At 39.8% G+C, this 24,348-nt stretch overlaps 2 protein-coding genes and 1 long non-coding RNA gene across 3 annotated transcripts; all 3 read right to left on the bottom strand.

Moving 5' to 3' along the window:
• Window positions 1-653: 653 nt before the first annotated feature.
• LOC124283182 (proton-coupled folate transporter-like) lies at window positions 654-4,050 on the bottom strand. Its single transcript, XM_046719214.1, has 4 exons — window positions 2,891-4,050; window positions 2,720-2,803; window positions 1,428-1,584; window positions 654-814 (listed from the first exon to the last, which is right to left on the bottom strand). Exons 1-4 carry the CDS (start codon window positions 4,002-4,004, stop codon window positions 748-750), a joined length of 1,422 nt encoding a protein of 473 aa, XP_046575170.1. The 5' UTR covers window positions 4,005-4,050; the 3' UTR covers window positions 654-747.
• Window positions 4,051-10,427: 6,377 nt separating this feature from the next.
• LOC124283183 lies at window positions 10,428-10,967 on the bottom strand. Its single transcript, XR_006900311.1, has 2 exons — window positions 10,881-10,967; window positions 10,428-10,700 (listed from the first exon to the last, which is right to left on the bottom strand). It is a non-coding gene; the product is annotated as an uncharacterized LOC124283183 (long non-coding RNA).
• Window positions 10,968-17,959: 6,992 nt separating this feature from the next.
• On the bottom strand, window positions 17,960-23,191 carry LOC124283231 (proton-coupled folate transporter-like). The gene is made up of 4 exons (XM_046719259.1): window positions 22,428-23,191; window positions 22,252-22,335; window positions 19,101-19,257; window positions 17,960-18,392 (listed from the first exon to the last, which is right to left on the bottom strand). The coding sequence occupies exons 1-4, from the start codon at window positions 23,125-23,127 to the stop codon at window positions 18,320-18,322; spliced, it is 1,014 nt and encodes a 337-aa protein (XP_046575215.1). The 5' UTR covers window positions 23,128-23,191; the 3' UTR covers window positions 17,960-18,319.
• Window positions 23,192-24,348: the final 1,157 nt, after the last annotated feature.

Below are 24,348 nucleotides of genomic sequence, written 5' to 3'. Positions count from 1 at the left end.
GCCACTTACAGGGAGAGTATCGGTCCAATAAACATTTAACACCCAAAGTGATCAAAAGGACAAACAGACGAGAACAAGATATACCATCACCAAAGCCAGTCTTGAGCTCCCATGTTCGGTCCCCACGATGCGGCAATTGACAACTGGTAGTAGGCCGACATGCACAAAGCAGTCTAACTTTCCCAAGGTGTGTCGGATAACTGGCCACGTCCAGCTATAACGAGACCGCGCGGACGTCGCAGAGGACATACCTGACGCGAGGGTATATATATATATATATATATATTATATATATTCTTTATTTATCCTCCAAGTTGGGAGAGTACAAGTACAAGTTGCAAAAAGGCAATATTTACACCACAGTCACACAACTCTACTACAATCAGATATAGGTGGATATTGAGACAATAGTTTGTACAATTTTGTAGTTAACAAAAACCCTGATAAAATAAGGGGTATACATAAAGGTGGGAGCGGTATAAACGCTTATATCTCCCTTATAAAATCAGAAACAGTGACGGGAGTAACATATACAAAAAGCTAGTAAACTCCTCTACAAGAGGGTACAATGCATAACAAGCGAAAAGTAACAACAGGGGACGGACGGCTCAACTAGATTAGCTGAATATACAATTGTGCAGGCACTTACGGCCGTGTTGCATAACACCCCCCGGCACGCGAGTCGCGTGACAGCCACATGGTCGTGTCGGTGACAGACTTGTGTTGGTAGATGATGAGGCCTGGCGTTCAGTCATTGAGGCCAAAAGTGGAGGTATCAGTTACACTCCTGCGGCGGGAGATACACAAGAACACTCTGCAATACATAAATATGTATTTACTTAATATCTCATTTTTTTTCATTTGCACGATGTGACATCTAACAGTAACCTCTTGCAAACATCTCAGCTGGTACATACACTGACACTGTATGCGAGATGAAGATGGTCCTTACCATTTTTTGTGTGGAAATATACCAAATAAACATACTACACAAGCCTAATGCTGCCACTATTGTTGTTTCAGCGGAATTTCTCGTTACTTCTATCTATTTCTGGTTACTTCAAGTTTTGAATATTTTCTTGTCATTTCAAGTAACGTAAATACTGAAAATCTCGCAAAAATGAACGAAATAACGAGAAAATACTAAAACATTTAAGAACATCGAGAAAATATTAGAAGCAGCGAGAAAATACACAGATTTTCAGGTTGTTGAAAGAAATTTGAAATAATCGAAGCAATGAGAAACTAATCAATGAGAAAATATGTATGCTGCAAAACTAGCAGTTTTAGTCTTTCGTATACAATACAATCCTATCCATGAAATGTAAACATACAAAGATACTGAAATAGATAGGGAGACTATCAATTAGTCGGGTTATCTATGGACGTCCTGAATGTTCAATACTCGCAACAAGACCTGTACTCACACTATGATAACTGCACACAACAGTTGGCATCCCGCACCGGCGAAGAAGACAAATCCACGGAGCATCTTCACAGTGGCATTATACATCTCGTTGAAAATTATCATCCCAGTACCCGATGAGATGATGTTCACAAGTCCGATACCGGCAAACAGTGATCCTGAAATGAATGTTCACTATTAGAGGAAGATAAGCTCACCTTATCGTTTACATGTTACCGTCGGGGTTGTGGGGTAGCTTAGTGGTTAAAGCGTTCGCTCGCCACGCCAAACACCCGGGTTCGATTCCCCACATGTGTACAATGTGTGAAGTCCATTTCTGGTGTCAGAACGTTATGTTGCTGAAATATTGCTAAAAGCGGCTTAAAACCAAACTCACTCACTCATTTCAGAGAATAAAATGTTAGTCTAGTTATGCTTCTCAAAGACTAAATTGTTAGTTTACTTATGCCTCTCATACCAGCTTTGTACAAAAGATGAACGTGTGGCTCTCCTTTGCATTTTGGAAAGCATGTGGTTGGCGTTGTAAAGCGTGTCACCACTGAGATAGGAAAGCTCACATCACCATGGACACGTTATCAAGTCTATTTCATCATGGCCATGAGTTGAGGATATAATTAAGATCGTAAATAAAGGTTTCTAATAATTGTGAAAATTGCGTTATGTATGTAAATTTGATTACAACGTTCTCTTAATTATTATCATAGGCATTTCGCCCGATTGTTTAAATCTGTAATATCTATTTGAATATTGATATCATGGGACCCTCTATTGTTATATCTCTGATTGCATTCGTGTCAATGTCCATCCATATCTATCTACGATCATCCATGTTTTCATTCTGTTTGCAGGCCTGACATGTCCATCAAAATGTTAAACGTAGACTATTTGTTATTTTATATTTATGGCTAAGTTTCCCTTCCATCACCAGCGGCTGAGGGGATGGTGTAAATCCAGCTAGGTCCCATGCAGGAAGCAATTGTACTGTAAGTCCCCATGGTCCCTAGTATGGTGATCTACCTTCAGTTGTTGGCGATCTATAGCCCGATTTTATATTGTGTTGTTTTGAAATGATTTAACATTTTACACTGAACTCAAACTAATTTTAATCGATTTGTGACATTCTAGTCGTTATACTGTCCTTCGCTGGCAGGTTTTTAAATAAGTATACATATGTCTATTCTTAGTACATAACTTTTTGTCATCACAATATGGCTGAAATATTGCCGATGTGACGTTAAACATTAACTCACTCACTCACTCACTCATTCCATCAAAATATACCTGCATACTCACCCTGCATTTCAGGAGGGGCCATCCGTGACATGATAGCCCGCAGTGCTGGCAACAAAGGAGCTGCAATACCACTGGGCAAAACACCTGCAACAAAACAATCCACTTTACTCAACCGCAAAGACTAAACAGTATTTATATAAACAAGTCTTCTGAAGATGTAGAATAACTTACACAGGAAGAGCATGACGTCAGTGTTGGCCACACCATTTAGGACGTAGGATACGGCCAGTATGACAGATGTTATGATACATAGTCCTGCGTCTGAGGTGCATAAATGAAGTAGTTTGATGACTGGAATCCCAAGAATTTGTCTGGAAAGGGCCAACGCCATATTGAAATAGCCGATGAGCTCTGGTCCCCAACAGAATGGCAGGTTCAGCTGGAAAAGATACTCCAGAAAAAAGACACCACTCAAACTAAAATATGTTATGAAATACGCTGTCAGCGAAAGCCAGAAAAGACTTCTTGTTTGTCCAAAATCTTTTGAAAAGTAGAATCCAAAAACATTTTTCACCGCCTTCACCGGAGATGGGTACTGGGATCTTCTGTCTTTGTTGATAGTTTCAGGAAGAAGAACAACGACAAGAATTAGTGACAGAAGCATTAGCGAAGTCGTAGTTATGGACGGGTAGAGGTAACCTAGGTATTTGATGAAGTATCCAGTAATAACTTCGGAAACTGCGGCTGCTAGGTAGGTGGTAAAATCTAGCACAGCGATGCCAACTGTCCGTGAGTTCTTAGGTGGTGTGTTGTCAGCCGTGTAGGCATAGGTAGCCAGAATCACACCATTATATCCTCCCGAAACACCTTCAATCACCTCGCTAACGTACAGGTATTTCAGATCCAGAATCCAGTAAATAACAAATATCGTCAATACATTCTTCAGAATCTGGCCGACTAAAGGTAATATGAAGAGAAATCGTCGACCAAGAAAATCAGAATACGCCCCCAAGAACATACAGCTAATTAACGCTGTAGAGTTTCCGATAGCTGTGAGTATTGTCTGACAGTTGGAAGTAAGAACCTGAACCCTTTCCTGTAACAGGTATCCTGGATCCGACTCATTGACGTAACACTTGGACGTTTGATTAGCAGTACTGGCTGACTTTGTGCTGTTGCCGAACACCTCGTCCGAGTACCTCTGGTAAAGGTATTGTGTTAACACTGGATCATGGACATTGACAGACAGCTGGTAAACAAGAAACACAATGTTGACCTTGATTAGATTTCCTAGCTTAGACTTCTCTTCTTTAGCCTTGTTTTCAAGAGGCGGTGTGGACTCCATGTTTGTCTCGTGTTCAGCCAGGAGACTGTGGCCTACTTTGCGTCACCTTATCCCAGAAAACTGCCCTGATACATGCGCAGTGCATTTAATGGCGCAATCCTGATTGACGTAACATATATGATATGATGGTCATGTGATATACTGATACAGTGTACATGATAAACACGTAAGAGTAACGTGTTGCTGGCATATGCAATGAACAAATCTTATCTTGAGTATTAATTGTATAATGCCTTGTAATTTTGGTTTATAACCTGAATATATTTCTAAGATATTCAGTATAATTGTGGTTTGCTGCTCATAATTAGCTAGAAATTATGTTTTGCTTTGTTTATCAACTAGGAACAGATTCAGCTGGATCGAAAATAAATGAATGATAATAATTTATACCTGGAGATACTGCCTTTTTATATTGCTTGAATTGCATGCTGGACATTCAAGCTACTATGAGATAATGACACCAGATAATGACATTGATTATACACAGAGGAAGTCTGCAGCATCATATGACTCATGTCAGTGCTTTATCTGCCCAGTGAATACTTGACCTTGACCATCATTATCTTTACACTCGCACTGTTTAAACAGGGGCCACTGCCGGCATGATAGTTCGCATAAACTGCGATGTCACTGAATAAACCAAGGACAGTAAAAGACATCGGACAACAAGTAGTATATGTGTGAGTTGAGTTTAACTCCACACTCAGCAATATTCCAATATTCTAACTTCTAGAATGCCAATCAAACAAGGGATGAATATGGTTTTGCGCCGTTATATGATATTTCAGAAATATCACAGCCTCAGACACCAGATATGGGCTTCCCACACTGTATCATGTATCGTCGGAGTGACTAGCGAACGCTTTAACCACTAAGCTTCCCTTACTGACTGTGGAGGTGTAATCTCATCATGTTCAGTGACACACTTGCTTACCTTACATTAGTGAGTGAGTGAGTTTAGTTTTACGCCGCACTCAGCAATATTCCAGCTATATGGCGGCGGTCTGTAAATAATCGAGTCTGGACCAGACAATCCAGTGATCAACAGCATGAGCATCGATCTATGCAATTGGGATACGATGACATGTGTCAACCAAGTCAGCGAGCCTGACCACCCGATCCCGTTAGTCGCCTCTTACGACAAGCATGTGTTGTAACCCGGATCTTTACGGGTACAACAAATAGTAAAGAATATACCTGCTCACACATCCTTAAATGTATGTACAAGAATAATCTGTCACACAAACCTTGAAACAAATCAGTCACCAGTAACTGTATGGAATGGAGCACAAGCATACTGAAGTAGCCGATATGCTCTAGAGTGTGAGATATTCAAAGGTAGTGTGTAGATCACCTCACCGAAAGTATATATGAAATATTCTCGGAGACTCTGAATCATTTACCCATAAGAAACCAAAAGCGATTTTACTACTTTCTACTATAGTCCGTTTGGCTGAAAAGCGGACCGATGAATTGCAATCTAACTCGAAAACTAATAAACATAACATACTCAATGAAACGCTGATCATAATCAAAACATCATACCAACTCTGTGAGGTTTTTGCAGAATTTTTGTCCTAAAAATAATGAAGTTGTTTAACAAACTATCATTAAAATATTGACACAGTTCAGTATTTGTTACGAGGGAGGAGTGCAGAGAAAGGGACAGCCAGGTGTTCGAGAAGCGCGTTCACAGACAAAGTTATTTATTCATTAACCTGTGCTGTGCCGTCTCCATCCGTTCTCGAACACCTGGCTGTCCCTTTCTCTGCCCTCCTCCCTCGTAACAAATAGTGAACTGTGTCAATATCTTAAAGATAGATTGTTTAACAACTTTTTTAATTTTAGGACAAAAATGTAAAAATGGGCTATAGATCGCCAACAACTGAAGGTAGATCACCATACTAGGGACCATGCTACTTTTATTGAGTATTGTTGGTACATAATGACAATGATAGGAAGTGTTTCATAAGCAACTTAGTAGATTACAGATGTTCTCCGTGATGTAATCAGCCTTGACGTCTCGATAACTTCATTTAAATTAGTGACTGTGTTACTTTAGTTTGACGCCGGTTTTAGCAATATTCCAGCAGTATCAAGGTAGGGGTACAACGGAAATGGGCTTCACACATTGTACCCATGTGGGGAATCGAACCCGTGTCTTCTGCTTAACGATCAAAGGGTAGCCCATCCGTCCCCAGGAGTAAATTGCCACACTTACCGACTTAACACTTGTGATAACATTAGTCACGTGACTCCAGACTATGATAACCCAAATATGTTTGGGGACATCTGTACTCGATTGCAGGTATCAAAACTGGTGCTACTATGATTATAGACTTGAACTGTTTAACTATTCTATCGCACGTATTCATTATACCCATTGTATAATATACATAGAATCACTATGCAGACACAAAACATATATCTTATGATTTGTAATGCATACTTTCATAATTTGAAAATGGTCAGGAAATGTGATATGTTAAAACGCTTGAGGCGAAGGTTGTTACTGCCGCTGTGACAGAAATACAATGTAGCATGCAATGAAACTGATATCTTGGTGTGTAAATAAGAACAGACCACTCAGTGACTGTTTATTGCTTGTGCTAGTTAGGACAGGAACGTTTCTTCAATAAGAAGGTTGACACTATATCATGGTTTTCGTGTACCATGGTGACACAATCGTCCTGGAAAAGTGAACCGGCTGATAATGTGTCATTGGTAAGTTATATGATATGTGGATATCATGACAACAACAACTTGACGATTGTCTGGTTCCCATAGGCAACTTACACATGCTCCTTTCCGTCCGAGCCGTAAATAGACGCAGCATGTACGATGGTGCGGTTGTGACAAACATACAAACACCTTGCAAGAAAGAAAATATATATGAGTTTGTGACAAGTGTTTGCTTCACTGGATGAGAGAAAAACAGGCATATTTCAGCTGTAAAACGTCGATACACATGTGATCGTATTTGTTATTCAGTGAAGTCTAAAACTAGTAAAAATACTAAAACTACGTAGAACAGATATACCACACAGATGACATCAGATGTTCGACGTGACTGGACACCTTTTAAAGGTAATTCGTTAACACTATGTAATGTGGGTACTGACATTGAACGACTCAGTAATAACAAACGGCAAATAATAAATCCTGCACATTTTTCCTGAATATTTACTAATGACCATTCATATACTCACACTATGATAACCATCGCCAACAAATGACAAGCAGCACAGACGAGGAAGGCGAAACCACGGAATATCTTTACAGTTGCATCATACGTTGAAAGCTGTTACTCCTAACCCTGCTGAGGAGGATGTTCATAAGCCCAACTCCGGCAAACAGTGATCCTGCAAGCAAAAGCTGACCGTATGCATTTACATAGGAATCAGAATCGGATCCTGATCTGACTGGCAAACACAAAACAAGGGACATATGCTATATATTTGGGATTACACTTTTTCAGTAAAAGTATAGATTCTAGTTCATTTTGGGTTGATTCAGAACCCACACTTTCAGAGTCAGGCAACTAAACTGCCAGTTGTCCGACTTCCGTTTTTAAAAATCATGTCGGCTGAGTGGGTTAGATGGCTGACTTGGTGTGCTGCAAACATGCTACACCTATCACTTTCCAAATGGCTTTTGTGCATTCACCCAATTCTGAAATTGGGTTTCTGGTATATGGATGATCTGATATTGCTCACTAATGGCCAAACAGCCAATCATGTACCACTCATTTATTCTTCTGAACATTCTAAGATCTCTGTATACATATTCATGAAAATCTGTGTGAAGACTTGCAAAGTCAACCTTTCCCCTGACTCTCTTGCCTGAGTGAAGCCATGCTTTAGCAGCAACATCTTTGTAACTATGTTTTCAGACCTTCTTAGGGGCTCTTGCCGGCATGCCACGCACTGTGAACTTGTTGCACTTGCTCAAACGTTTCTTTGATCCAGGTTACACCATCTAAGGCGTTAATATTGTTTTCAAAAAGTTGCATGGTAGCAATGGGAGAAAACCTCTAATTTAGACACTCGGTGACCAAAGTGATGTCTTATGCGGTTCTCTACTTTCCTTGAACAATCCCTGATATCATCACTATTTGATAGTCATTCATGAACAGCATAAGATTTTGATATCGTTGCAATCGCAGATTAATGGTGTAACTGTGGGTTGGTTTGTTGTTTAACGCCGCACTCAGCAATATTTCAGCTAAATGGCGGCGGTCTGTGAATAATCGCATCTGGACCAGACACTCCAGTGATCAGCATCATGAGCATCGACTTCGCAATTGGGATACGATGACTTGGTCAACTAAGTCAGCGCGCCTGATCGCCCGATCCCGTTAGTCGCCTCTTAAAAGCATGGGTTACTGAAGATTAATTCTATCGGGTTAGGATCTTCACGGGTAAGGGTAACTGTTTATTGTGCAATGTTTGATCTTACATAACTTGCAGTGATTTTTATAAATATGCTGCTTCAACCAGCATATATCAAGCTGGCATATAACACTGAATACCTGCATGCCTCCTTAATTAATCAAATTGAATATAAGTTGCTGACATAATGAGTCCGCAAAGTACTTCATGACCTAAAAACTAAATACTGATTGTTCTGGACTACTGGAAATATACTCTCTGAGATGTATTTGAATTTCAGACGAATTTGTACTCTCAGATACATACATACAACATGTAGACATATGGTCATGCCCATGATGAAATGATTAATGTAGCGATGCATGCATACCCACGAGGCATAAACTGTTGCATTCCTTGTTGACATGTGTCATGTTTTTGTAATTATTCAGTGCTTTGTTAAATGCATTTTTTAGATAGGACGCTGTTAACATAAACAGATATAAAATAGAACGTTATTTTTCCTTTGTACATCTTTCTTTATCTACAGGGGCGGTGAATGGTGCCGGTGTTAAAGCGTTCGCTCGTCACGCCGAGGACCGGGTTCGATTCCCCACATGGGTAGAATGTGTGAAGCCCATTTCTGGTGTCCTCCTGCCGTGATATTGCTGGAATATTGCTAAAAGCGGCGCGTAAAACCATAATCATTAACTAACTCACTTCTTTATCCACATTCTTAAAAAGAAACGCATAGGCTAAAAATTAGGAAATGTATTAACCGTATTTAAGTCGATTAAGCTTGAACATAGATGAATGAAATTCTACAAAGAGGTGAACATATGTATTGTTGTCATTGTCAGCATTAATTCAGTTTGCTCACTGCACATGGGTGAACACAAGGGAGCGTTCAGGTCAGTACTGGTGGCACCACCCCTTACAACCGTCACTGCTTGGAAGGGATTGCACAAGTCGTCGGATTTTTCCTTGGGGACTTCTTTGCCATTCCTCCTGCAACGCGTTGATAAGTTCTGCAAGTGTCTGAGGACGATGGTGACGTTTCCTGACATGTCGATCAAGTTCGTCCATAGACGATGCTCGATCGGGTTCAGATCAGGCTATTTGGAAGGCTAGGGCACCTGTTACACGAGTCGTCGTGTCACCTGTCGTCGTGTCAGGACAGGTCGTAACTTTTGGTCGATATGCTCGAAGTCCGACTTCTCTCAGACGATTTCTGATGGTTGGTCGGAAATTATTCGAAGACCAGGCACCTGTCCTGCAGTGTCCGCTGCTGTAGCAAGTCGGTGACGTAGGTGAAAATCATTAATTCCCTAAACACTTCTCGTGTTGTAAAATATTAGCTATCATATCGGTTCACATCAATGTATTGCCATTAAACATGCCCCAACGGTGTTTGCTAACGTCTTGAAATAAGGAACCAGCAACTGTAATTTAGGTACATAACTTTGGCCTATTGGCCAAAGGATTTGAATAACATTTTCAAAAAATTTAACAAGATCACATTTAATGCATGATTAAAATAAGAATAGTGAAATGAGATACGAAATGCCAGGCGGACAGCTTAAAAATCTTGGCCGTTTTGTTGCAAGAAAGTATTTTCGATTTACAGTTTCAATTCCAAAGCTGTGCCTGTCATGCTGATTATGCTTAGTGTTAGTGATACTTTGTACCCAAAATTCCGACATGAACAAAGAGCAGTCATCTATTTTCCAAAAAATAATGAATGAAGTTTTTCCCACCCCGTTTCTGAAAGGTAAAGTATCAAGCCGATTACTTATGCCTTCCTTTACTGAAGCCATTGTAATCCCTCATGCTATTGACAATTTGGAGTTGGTTTTGATGAGTCTCTCTTTTATTTTCATGGCTGTTATGGTAAATACAGTCCATGTGTTTTCTATATCAAAAGGTAATTTTGCTGTTTCAAGTTTTACAAGCCTCTCCGACCCACACCAGACACACTCTATAGCCAAACTACAATTAGTTTGATACTGATACTCCCGAAAGCACTGATCACCCTCCCCAAAGAAATCTCATGATGCATTAAAGCTTTAATTCCAAATATACAAAACGTTCCTGAGAATTAGGTTATGAACTAATAAGGTCCCTGTATTGACAGGTTCATTTTAAGAGTAATAACTCAGTGTCATCCTAGTTCCTTGACGACAACATCAACAACGGATACCACATGGTCGTGTCGGTGACACACTTGTGTTGGTAGATGATGGGGCTTGGCGTTTAGTCGTTGTCGTTGATGGCAACAGTGGAGATATCAGTTACAATCCCGCGGCGGGAGGTATACAAGAATACTCTGCAACACAGGGAATATGTTTGTGGTAAATATCTCAATATTTTCCATTTGCACGATGTGACCTCTAACTGTTACTTCTTGCAAGCATCTAAGTGGGTACAAACACTGACTCTGTATACGAGATGAAGGTGGTCCTTACCATTTTCTGTGGACATTTAGAACCAAATAAACTTTACTCACATCATGATAACTGCACACAACAGTTGACATCCTGCACTGGCGAAGAAGGCAAAACCACGGAGCATCTTCACAGTGGCATTATATATCTCGTTGAAAACTGTTACCCCCTGTACCTGATGAGATGATGTTCACAAGTCCGATACCCGCAAAAGTGATCCTGAAATTAATGTTCACTATTGGAGGAAGATATACTCACCCTATCGTTTACATGTTACAATCACTATTTGATAGCGTTTTCAGAAACACATGATTTCATCATTGTAATGCATGTGTTATAGTCTAATGATCTGTAGATTTCTTAAGTAAGGATCCAAAATAGAATCAGTTTACCTGATTTCCTTTTAAATCAGTAGAAGGTCTGCTGTGTGTAAATAAATTGATGGTTATACCTTAGTCTGTCATACAGACCTTGAAACAAATATATACAAGGAAACCCATGCAAGTCGAGAATATATGGCTAGTCTGGATTACCATAGTTTCTGATAATGGAGAAAGCCTCAGGGCTCCTTTCTCTTATATTTTATGATTATTATGTATGAACCGTCTTTCTGTAAAATATATTCATTTCAGAGAAGGGGCGGTGGGGTAGTCTAGTGGTTGAATCGTTCGCTCGTCCCGCTTAAGAACCGGGTTCAATTTCCCACATGGGAACAATGTGTGAAGCCCATTTCTGGTGTCAGAACGTTATGTTGCTGGAACAGTGTTCCTTTCCTTATATTTTATGATTATTATTTATGAACGTTTTTCTGTAAAATATGTTCATTTCAGAGACGAAAGGTTTGTCTAGTTATGCTTCTCATACCAGCACAAAAGGAAGAATTTGTGGCTCTCCTTTGCATGTTGGAAATCATGTGGTTGTCGTTGTAAAGAGTGCCACCACTGAGATAGGATCACCATAGAGACGTTATCAAGTCCTATTTAATCATGGCCCATAAGCACAGGTTGAGGGTATAATTAAGATCATTTCTAATATGGTTTCTAAAATTATGAAAATTATGTATGGAATGTTCTCTCAATTATCACCACATGCAATTCGTCTGATTGTTTATCTGTAAAATCTATGGCATATGCATTTGATTGCAAAGGGTGTCAATATCCATTCATATCTGTCTACGAGGATCCATGTTTTCATTCTGTTTGCAAGCCTGACAAGTCCATCAAAATGTACCTGCATACTCACCCTGCATTTTGTGAGGGGCCATCCGTGACATGATAGCCCGCAGTGCTGGCAACAAAGGAGCTGCAATACCATTTGGCAAAACAGCTGCAACAAACAATCCACTTTACACAACAGCAAAACTCAACGGTGTTAATATGTAATGTCTTCTGAAGATGTAGCATGACTTACACAGGAAGATCATGACTGTGCTTTGGGCTAACTTAAAGTTATCACAGTGAAGATTATTCGCGTTCGTTACTGCAATGGTGACTTACACATGAAAAGCATCAGATCAGTCTTGGCCACACCATTTAGGACGTAGGATCCGGCCAGTATGACAGATGTTATGATACATATCTCTGGGTCTGAGGTGCACAGATGGAATAGTTTGATAACTGGAATCCCAAGCATTTGTCTGGAAAGGGCCAACGCCATATTGAAATAGCCGATGAGCTCTGGTCCCCAACAGAAAGGCAGGTTCAGCTGGAAAAGATATTCCAGAAAAGAAGACACCATTCAAACTAAAATATGTTATGAAATACGCTGTCAGCGAAAGCCAGAAAAGACTTCTTGTTTGTCCAAAATCTTTTGAAAAGTAGAATCCAAAACATTTTTTACTGCCTTCACCCGGAGATGGGTACTGGGATCTTCTATCTTTGTTGATAGTTTCAGGGAGAAGAACAACGACAAGGATTAGTGACAGAAGCATTAGCGAAGTCGTAGTTATGGACGGGTAGAGGTAACCTAGGTCTTTGATGAAGAATCCGGTAATAACTTGGGAAGCTGCGGCTGCTAGGTAGGTCGTGAAATCTATCAAAGCGATGCCAATTGTCCGTGAGTTCTTAGGTGGTGTATTGTCAGCCGTGTAGGCATAGCTAGCCAAAATCGTACCATTATATCCCCGAAACACCTTCAAACACCTCGCCAATGTACAGGTATTTCAGATCCAGATTCCAGTAAATAACAAGTGTCATCAGTACATACTTCAGAACCTGGCCGACTAAAGGTAATATGAAGAGAAATCGTCGACCAAGAAAATCAGAATACGCCCCCAAGAACATACAACTAATTACCGCCCCAGAGCTTCCGATGGCTGTGAGGTATTGTTTGACAGTTGGAAGTAAGATCCTGAACCCTTTCCTGTAACAGGTATCCTGGATCCGACTCATTGACGTAAACACTTGGATGTTTGATTAGCAGTACTGGCTGACTTTGTGCTGTTGTCGAACACCTCCTCGGAGTACCTCTGGTAAAGGTATTGTGTTAACACTGGATCATGGACATTGATAGACAGATGGTAAACAAGAAACACAATGTTGGCCTTGAGTAGATTTCTAAGCTTAGACTTCTCTTCTTTAGCCTTGTTTTCAAGAAGCGGTGTGGACTCCATGTTTGTCCCGATGCTCATCCAGGAGATTGTGGCCTAGCTTGCGTCTCCTGCCCCAACAAGTTACCCTGATACATGCGCGGTGCATTTAATGGCGCAACCCATTGACCTAACATATATCGATGTAATGGCCATGTGATACATGAGATAATAAGTGATGTCACAGTGGTGCAGCATCTTTAACATTAATCGATAAGCTGTGTAGATATGTGAAATGATCACATGCTAAAGAGGCTGTGATAAAGACGTCAGGGTTGCGTGTTGCTGGCAAATACCATGAAGTAATCTTGAGTGTGAATTGTAGAATGCCTTGTCATTTTGGAATGTAACCTGAATATATTTCCAAGACATGCAGTGGTTTGCTGCTCATAATTTCAACTAGTTAGAAATGATGTTTTGTTTTGTTTATCAATTAAGCACAGATTCAACTGGATCGAAAAGAAATAAATGAAAGCTCACCCAATGAAGGACTTGTTGTTGTTGTTGTTGTTGACATCCATAACTTTTCACACTTTATGTGTATCACATTTATAGTGAGTGAATGAGTGAGTGAGTGAGTTAAAGTTTATAGTCACAGCGACAGTATTTCAGTCATATCGTGACCAAAACTAGTTATAAATTCATGATAAGTATATATATTTTAAAACCTGTCAACGAAGGACAGTAAAACTAATTAGAATATCACAGTATCAAGAATTAAAACTAGCATCTTTCTCTAAAATTAGATTTCAAATTGGGACAATACAACAATATATAAACGGGCTGAGTATCGCCAGCAACTGAAGGTAGCTCATCATACCAGGGACCACAAGGACTTACAGTACTTTTGATACGTGCATGGACCCTAGCTGGATACATGCCATTTTATATATTTTGCACACAAAATGGAGATAAGAAATGATAATGTGGGATTACACAATCGAATGACACCTGTGTCTTCTACACCACATTCACGAGATTGGAAAGAGTACTTTGACACCAATAGGAATATTTGTTCACTTATGTTGCATATGCACAAAGGCAAATAGAATAAATTAAGAGTGAGTGAGTTTGGTTTTACGCCGCTGTTATCAATATTCCAGCAATATCACGGCGGGGACACCAGACATGGGCTTCACATATTGTACCCATATGGGGAATAGAACTCGGATTTTCGGCGTGACGAGCGAACGCTTTAACCACTAGGCTACTCCACCGCCCCTTGTCTTGAGTATACATCAGAGTTAGCAATTGTGACATCAACTACTCATTTTGGGGAATTGAAGCTGTGGTGATGTTGAATAAGAATTATTGAAGGTGCAAAATATACTATCCCAAAAAGAAACGCATAGACCAGAAATCTGTTGCGAAAATGTTGTATTTTTAAACATGTATAACTCGTTCACAAATAGACTTTAGTACATGAATGTTTACATCGGTTTAGAAGAAGGAAATGTCTATACAACCAAGTGGATAATTTTAGATAACGGATCCGTTGAACGCGATGGTGACGACGTAGCACGGCCCCGACGTCGGGTCTCCTGGCTCTCAGTCCAATCTCTCTCAACCTGTTCCGTACAGTTTGACCGGATATCTTCCGAAGTTCAGGCACCCTGGCTGCTGTGCTCTCACCCGTGGCAGTACGAACACGCAAATGTAGTACCCGGATGTTCCGATCTTGGGCTGCAGTGGTGACTCGAGCTCTGCCCGTACGAGGACGGTCATTTGTTATACCTGTTTGGTTGTAACGAGCCGCAAGCCGTGATATCGTGCTCAGACTAACATTCAGACGCCTGGCAACAGAAGATTGGTAATCTCCAGCATGTATTCTTTCAATGGTGATGTTCCGTGTCGCAGATTCAAGACGTGGCGTAGTGATTTGGCATTGAAACTCCTTCAAAACGAATGCCGGTTTCCGAAAGTAATCTGGATTTTGATAGCCAGACAGTGCATGCTCTTTGCTGCACAATTTCAACTGGAAGATGTTTTTGGTTGCCTTTTTAATCCTTGTAAGAAATCTCATCAAAATCAACATTTTCAGGTGAAGTCGACTTTTTACTTGTGCAATTGTGTAAAATCATGTTATCAACACTTTTTACGCCATAGTCAGCAATATTCCAGCTATATGGCGGTGGTCTGTAAATAATCGCGTCTGGATCAGACAATTCAGTGATCAACAGCATGAGCATCGATCTGCGCAATTGGGAACCGATGACATGTGTCAACCAAGTCAGCGAACCTGACCACCCGATCCCATTAGTCGCCTCTTACGACAAGCATAGTCGCCTTTTGTGGCAAGCATGGGTTGCTGAAGACCTATTCTACCCCGGATCATCACGGGTCTTCCACGAGAAAAGCACGAGGTCAGTGTTGTTCAGGGCGTGTAGGACATTGGCTCCTGCTTGCAACTGTGTGGATGGAATCACCAGTGCCTGTGTTGAATGGAGCACAAGCATACTGGAAGTAGCCGATATGCTCACCGAAAGAATATATGAAATATTCTCTGAGACTCCAGGATAATTTACAAATAAGAAACCAAAACCTATTTTACTACTTTTATTGAGTGAGTGAGTGAGTGAGTTAAAATTTAAAGTCACATTGGCAATTTTTCAGCCATATCGTGACTAAAACTAGTTCTAAATTCATAATACATACATATAATATATAAAACCCTGTCAACGAAGGACAGTAAAATTACTAGAGTATCACAGATTGAGTTAAAACTAGCTAGCATATATCTTTAAAAGTAGAAAAGCATGTTTGGACAATACAATGTAAAATGGGCTAAAGATCGCCAACAACTGAAGGTAGATCACCATACTAGGGACCATGCTACTTTTATTGAGTATTGTTGGTACATAATGACAATGATAGGTAGTGTTTCATAATCAACTTTGTTGATGTTCTCCGTGATATAATCAGCCTTGACGTCTCGATACCTTCATTTAAATTAGTGACTGTGTTACTTTAGTTTGACGCCGGTTTTAGCAATATTCCAGCAATATCAAGGTGGGGGTACAACGAAAATGGGTTTCACACATTGTACCCATGTGGGGAATCGAACCCGTGTCTTCTGCTTAACCATCAAAGGGTAGCCCATCCGTCCCAGGAGTAAATTGCCACACTGGCCGACTAAACACTTGTGATAACATTTGTCACGTGAATCCAGACTATGATAACCCAAATATGTTTGGGGACATCTGTACTCGATTGCAGGTATCAAAACTGGTGCTACTATGATTATAGACTTGAACTGTTTAAATTCTATCGCACGTATTCATTATGCCCATTGTATGATATACATAGAATCACTATGCAGACACAAAACATATATCTTATGATTTGTAATGCATACTTTCATAATTTGAAGATGGTCAGGAAATGTGATATGTTAAAACGCTTGAGGCGAAGGTTGTTACTGCCGCTGTGACAGAAATACAATGTAGCATGCAATGAAACTGATATCTTGGTGTGTAAATAAGAACAGACCACTCAGTGACTGTTTATTGCTTGTGCTAGTTAGGACAGGAACGTTTCTTCAATAAGAAGGTTGACACTATATCATGGTATTCGTGTACCATGGTGACACAATCGTCCTGGAAAAGTGAACCGGCTGATAATGTGTCATTGGTAAGTTATATGATATGTGGATATCATGACAACAACAACTTGACGATTGTCTGGTTCCCATAGGCAACTTACACATGCTCCTTTCCGTCCGAGCCGTAAATAGACGCAGCATGTACAACTCATCCAGCTTGACCTGATCAACTGAATACTAATGCACTGCGTGACCGTGTCACAACTGGTTTGGTCTATTATTGTGAAGGGGTGCACCTTTGTCAGTTGATTGTCAACATGTCGCTATAAAACATTTCAGTGTCGAGATATCGTCAGCAATGTCTTAACTTTCTCCTGAAAAGAAGCTACAAGAAGGTTTAATTTTCCGATTCGGGCTTTTAGGCAGCGAGCAGCAGCAACTGGGTGTAGAGGGTGATAGCGAGAGTGAATCGGATTGTGAAAGTAACTGACAGACGTCTGAACGTTGTAAAGTTAGTAACTAGAGAGCATACGAACGCAACATTAATAACATTCTCTACTCCCCTATTTAATGAAATTAACTCGACCTGCCGTTTGTGCCATTTTACCTCCAGGGTCATGCATATGTAGAGTAGCTCAGGTCAAGCTGAACAAACTGTAACTGCTGACTTAGGCGATGACAAATAATTGGAGCTGCACTTACATCCATATGCATCCTGTGCACGTGCATTTAAAATTGGATCGAGTGACTTATATATTTCGTTTTATTTATATTCCAATTATCAACAATGTTTAACCGTAAGTAGCATACTTATGGAGTCATCTGTTATATACTCCCCTCCCCAAACAAACACACCCCTAAAACAACCCCAAACACCCCCGAAAACCCAAACCAAACAAAACAACCCACCCCGACCCCCCCAAAACGAATCAAAACAAAGCAACCACCCCGAAAACAAACAAACAAACAACAAACAAAACAAAAACAAGCATAAAAACAAACAAGCAACAACATCCAAAACAAAATGCATGTATAGATGTGTAATTGTGCCTTAATGTATAAGACATAAGACATAAGACATAAGACATGCATAAGACATATATTAATGGTCATCTTGCGTTCACCAAGAGAACAATCTAACTGGGTATTTATTTGTAGACGTAATACAAATCACTGAATCAACCAGCTTGAGCATTACTAAATTGGAGGGAGCAAGGGCGAAAAGAGAAGAATACTATATAAAACGTTCCTGGCAGTTATGTTCATTTCAAGAGTAATAACTCAGTATCATCCTCGTTCCTTGACATCAACAACGGACACCACATAGTCGTGTCGGTGACAGACTTGTGTTGGGTGATGATGGGTACTGGCGTTCAGACGTTGTCGTTGATGCCAACAGTGGAGGTATCAGTTACAATCCTGCGGCGGGAGGTATACAAGAACACTCTGCAACACATGAATATGTATTTGTTTAATATCTTAGTTTTTTGTCAGTTGCACAATGTGACATCTAACATTTACCTCTTGCAAGCATCTCAGTGGGTACATACACTAACACTGTATGTGAGATGAAGGTGGTCCTTACCATTTTTCTGTCGGCGTTTAGAACCAAATATACTTGGAAATACTCTAATGTTGCCTCTGTTGAAGTTTTAACGGAATTCTGAAGTTTCTCGTTACTTCTATCTATTTCTGGTTTCTATACTTCCTTGTCATTTCAAGTAAAGTAGGAAAATACTCGATATAAATGAATGAAATGAGGAAATGAAACATAACGAGTAAATACTCAAAATTTGAAGAAAATAATTAAAATACCGAGAAAATATCTGAAACAGACAGAAAATACTCGAATCTTCAGGTTGTTGAAAGAAACCTAAAATATCGAATAAATAATCGAAGCAATGAGAAATACTCGAAATAACGAGGGAGGAATTATCGAAGCAACAAGAAACTAATCAAAACAACTAGAGATTTCGCTGAACAAAATATGTATGCGACAAACGTAGCTGCAATATGTGACATCCTATCAGTGAAATCCTATCTGTAAAATGTAAACATACAAGATACTTAAATAGATAGGGAGACTATCAACTGGTCGGGTTATCTATGGACGTCCTGAATGTTCAACAAGACATGTACAAGACCTGTACTCACACCATGGTAACTGCAGACAACAGCTGGCATCCCGCACAGGCGAAGAAGGCAAACCCACGGAGCATCTTCACAGTGGCATTATACATCTCGTTGAAAACTGTAGTCCCAGTGACTAATGAGATGATGTTCACAAGTCCGATACCCGCAAAAAGTGATCCTGAAATCAATGTTCACTATTAGAGGAAGATAAGCTCACCTTATCGTTTACATGTTAGCGTCGGGGTTGTGGGGTAGCCTTGTGGTTAAAGCGTTCGCTCGTCACGCCGAAGACCCGGGTTCGAATCCCCACATGAATACAATGTGTGAAGACCATTTCTGGTGTCCCCGCCGTGATTTTGCTGGAATATTGCTAAAGTGGCGTAACCTTCACTCACTCACTACATGTTATCGTCACTATTTCATAGCGTTTCAGAAACACATGATTTCACTATTGTAATGTGTGATTTGGAAAATATGATCAGCTTCTTATGCAGCAACTAATTTAATATTTGTCTAGTTGTTTACATTTTTTCTCCTTTCCACTATTCGGTATACATTTGTTAAACAAATGAGTTTACAAAACATTTGTAATAAAGAAAACGTATTTATGTGCACTCTCATTCCTTTTCCAGTTGTATTTATCATACATTTCTATTTCAGCCTGCAGGATTGTTGTTATAGAAGTGCATAATGACGGTCAATTGGACACGTTGTGGCTTTCAGACCATGGTAATGGTAAATGGACACCTGAATGTGATAATAAAGTTATAGTCTAATGATCTGTAGATATCCCAATTGCGTAGAATGATGCTCATGTTGTTGATCACTGGATTGTCTGGTCCAGAATCAATTATTTACAGACATGTGGCTGGAACAAGTCAGCAAGCCTGACCACTCGATCCCGTTAGTTGCCCCTTTAACAAGCATGGGTTGCTGAAGACTAACTCTAAACAGGATCTTCACAGGTACATCAAAAGCCATCCTTGATACTACTGTGAGAATGCGAAGCCAGCAAAAGGAGGTAATATAATTATCGAGCCAAGCCGTGGATGCATCCAGGGTATAGTGGAGAGTGATCGTAACGTATACCCTGGAGATTATCGAAGATGATCAAGAAAGCCTGGATGTTCATAAACTTCCATCATCTCTCTATGAAGGTTCATACTCCATGAATTCATAGAAACTTTACTACTAAGAAAGTGAATATGGTGAAAGTCAGTTCTTAAAGGTCACATGCAACCAAAAAATCAAACATAATTAAAACACAATTATCACTTATTCATGACATATAATATACATTGCTGGTTATGAAAAAACATATAAACAAAATTATAAGCGTACAATCGCAAATCAAAAGTGCAATATTGTGTACTTGGGTTTACTTCCCAAGAAACGAAGCAGCCGGGATACCAAACCCAGTCAGAGCGGGTGGGTGTGCACTCAAGTGTAACGGCTGGTTCCTTTGCAGATGCCCTCACGGCTCATTGTGTGTGTATATATAGAGATGTTGGGTTTTGTAAATACAGGCTCATTTTTTGTGTATAACATTTTGCAATCAACAGACATCATAACATGTCATGTGTTCAAGTATCACACCTGCCTGTCTGTGTAATTACATAATGTGACAGAGACCGAACTCGGGCCATAAATCAATGCGTTTTGTTTATGGTGTATAGCCTGATTGGTGTTAAGTTCAAATTGCATGTGGTCAGTGATCGCAGTTGTGTATTGAATATTGTCATTAGCAGGCAGGCAGGCAGACACACAGGTGTCAATAAAACAAGACATTGAGTTTTGTCTGTGACAACGACATATCTATATCACAGTTAGAAATTGCTGTCAACGCTAAATAATGACATTGCTTTTAAGTATCGAACTGAGAAAGTGACTCGGTAAGAAGAACGTGTGGTGAAATAGACAAATGAAATCATATAAACAGTTTATTTACTGTCATAACATATAGAAGCTCGCGCCTGTGAGATATCAACAAAACATTAGGATAATAGCTCACACCAAAGCCTTCACCGAGTATTCACCGGACAGCCCGCTTCCAAGTTGCGCGAACCTATTTCACTGCGCATGTGCTATGAGCGCAGCCCAGCTGTTGAAACCAGGTTTCCCCGAAAAGTCGGGGGAAAATTAGTGAATCGTTTGAACTCCGATTTCGCGCGGTTTTTTTCATCGCGTTATTTTTCAACTTTATAAGTTGAATTTGCATTTTTGATGATTTGTTTCGGTAAGTCCATACCGAAAGGTATCAGAATCTGTAAAGTTGCATGTGACCTTTAAGTAAAGCTTCAGAATAGGAACAGTTTACTTGATTTCCTTTAAACCAGTTAAAGATTCTCGCTGTGTGCAGATCGCATTGATGGTTATGCCTTAGTCTCTTATACAGACCCTGAAACAAATATGTGCAAGGAAGCCCATGCAAGTCTAGAATATGTGGCAAGTCTAGATTACCATAGTTTCTGATAATGAACATAGTCTCAGGGTTCCTTTTCCTTATATTTTATGATGATTATTTATGAACGTTTTTTTCTGTAAAATATGTTCATTTCAGAGACGAAATGTTTGTCTAGTTATGCCTCTCATACCAGCACAAAAGATGAACGTGTGCCTCTCCTTTGCATGTTGGAAAGCATGTGGTTGTCGTTGTAAAGAGTGTCACCACTGAGATAGGATCACCATGGAGACGTTATCAAGTCTATTTAACCATGAGTCCATGACCCATAAGTTGAAGATATAATTAAGATCTTATAATAAAGGTTTCTACTAATTAGAAAATTGCGTTAAGTATGTAAATTTGATTGATAAGTTCTCTTAATTACTTAATCCATTTACGGTGTACAAGTGCTGTCACATCATGTACTTTGTATATTTGTATCTACTGATCCTGAATGAATAAATTTAAAAAAAATGTTCTTTGTATATTTGTATCTAAAATGAATAAATTTAAAAAAAAAAAAAAAAAAAAAAATCTCTTCATTACTACCATAGGCATTTCGTCCGATTGGTTATCTGTAATATCTATGACGTATGACTGTTGATATCATGGGACCCTCTATTGTTATCACACTTGCACGCGTGTCCATACATATCTGTCTACGAGGATCCATGTTTTCATTCTGTTTGCAAGCCTGACAAGTCCATCAAAATGTACCTGCATACTCACCCTGCATTTCAGGAGGGGCCATCCGTGACATGATAGCCCGCAGTGCTGGCAACAAAGGAGCTGCAATACCATTTGGCAAAACAGCTGCAACAAACAATCCACTTTACACAATAGCAAAGACTAAACAGTGTTAATATAATTATTATAATTTCTTCTGAAGATGTAGAATGACTTACATAGGAAGATCATGACGTCTGTGTTGGCCACGCCATTGAGGACAAAGGATACGGACAGAATGACAGACGTTATGATACATATCTCTGGGTCTGAGGTGCATAAATGAAGTAGTTTGATGACTGGAATCCCAAGCATTTGTCTGGAAAGGTACAACGCCATATTGAAATAGCCGATGAGCTCTGGTCCCCAACAGAAAGGCAGGTTCAGCTGGAAAAGATACTCCATGAAGAAAACACCATTCATACTAAAGTATGTTATGAAATACGCTGTTAGCGAAAGCCAGAAAAGACTTCTTCTTTGTCCAAAATCTTTTGAAAAGTAGAATCCAAAAACAGTTTTCACTGCTTTCACAGGAGATGGATATTGGGATCTTCTATCTTTATTGATAGTTTCAGGAAGAAGAACAACGACAAGGATTAGTGACAGAAGCATGAGCGAAGTCGTAGTTATAGATGGGTAGAGGTAACCTAGGTCCTTGATGAAGTATCCAGTAATAACTTGGGAAGCTGCAGCTGCGAGGTAGGTAGTGAAATCTATCAAAGCGATGCCAATTGTCCGTGAGTTTTTAGGTGGTGTATTGTCAGCCGTGTAGGCATAGCTAGCCAGAATCACACCGTTAAAACCCCCCGAAACACCTTCAAACACCTCGCCAATGTACAGGTATTTCAAATCCAGATTCCAGTAAATAACAAGTGTCATCCATAAATACTTCAGAGACTGGCCGACTAAAGGTAATATGAAGAGAAAACGTCGACCAAGAAAATCAGAATACGCCCCCAAGAACATACAGCTGATAAGTGCTCCAGAGTGTCCGATAGCTGTGAGTATTGTCTGACAGTTGGAAGTAAGATCCTGAACCCTTTCCTGTAACAGGTATCCTGGATCCGACTCATTGACGTAACACTTGGACGTTTGATTAGCAGGACTGGCTGACTTTGTGCTGTTGTCGAACACCTCCTCGGAGTACCTCTGGTAAAGGTATTGTGTTAACACTGGATCATGGACATTGATAGACAGATGGTAAACAAGAAACACAATGTTGGCCTTGAGTAGATTTCCTAGCTTAGACTTCTCTTCTTTAGCCTTGTTTTCAAGAAGCGGTGAAGACTCCATGCTTGTCCCGTGCTCATCCAGGAGATTGTGGCCTAGCTTGCGTCTCCTGCCCCAGCAAGTTACCCTGATACATGCGCAGTGCATTTAATGGCGCAACCCATTGACCTAACATATATCGTGTAATGGCCATGTGATACATGAGATAATAAGTTGCGTGATGTCACAGTGGTGCAGCATCTTTAACATTGTCGATAAGCTGTGTAGATATGTGAAATGATCACCTGCTAAATAGGCTGTGATAAAGACGTAAGGGTAACGTGTTGCTGGCACATACCATGAAGTAATCTTGAGTGCGAATTGTAGAATGCCTTGTCATTTTGGAATGTAACCTGAATATATTTCCAAGACATGCAGTGGTTTGCTGCTCATAATTTCAACTAGTTAGAAATGATGTTTTGTTTTGTTTATCAATTAAGCACAGATTCAACTGGATCGAAAAGAAATAAATGAAAGCTCACCCAATGAAGGAGTTGTTGTTGTTGTTGACATCCATAACTTTTCACACTTTATGTGTATCACATTTATAGTGAGTGAATGAGTGAGTGAGTGAGTTAAAGTTTATAGTCACAGCGACAGTATTTCAGTCATATCGTGACCAAAACTAGTTATAAATTCATGATAAGTATACATATTTTAAAACCTGTCAACGAAGGACAGTAAAACTAACTAGAATATCACAGTATCAAGAATTAAAACTAGGATCTTTCTCTAAAATTAGATTTCAAATTGGGACAATACAATATATAAACGGGCTGAGTATCGCCAGCAACTGAAGGTAGCTAATCATACCAGGGGCCATAAGGACTT

Source organism: Haliotis rubra, unplaced genomic scaffold (assembly GCF_003918875.1).
Source record: "Haliotis rubra isolate DU_JTF1 unplaced genomic scaffold, ASM391887v1 Scf310, whole genome shotgun sequence".
In the NCBI taxonomy this organism is placed as follows: Eukaryota; Metazoa; Mollusca; class Gastropoda; order Lepetellida; family Haliotidae; genus Haliotis; species Haliotis rubra.
Note: the sequence above shows the minus strand (reverse complement) of the source record. Positions and strands in the feature narration are given on the sequence as shown.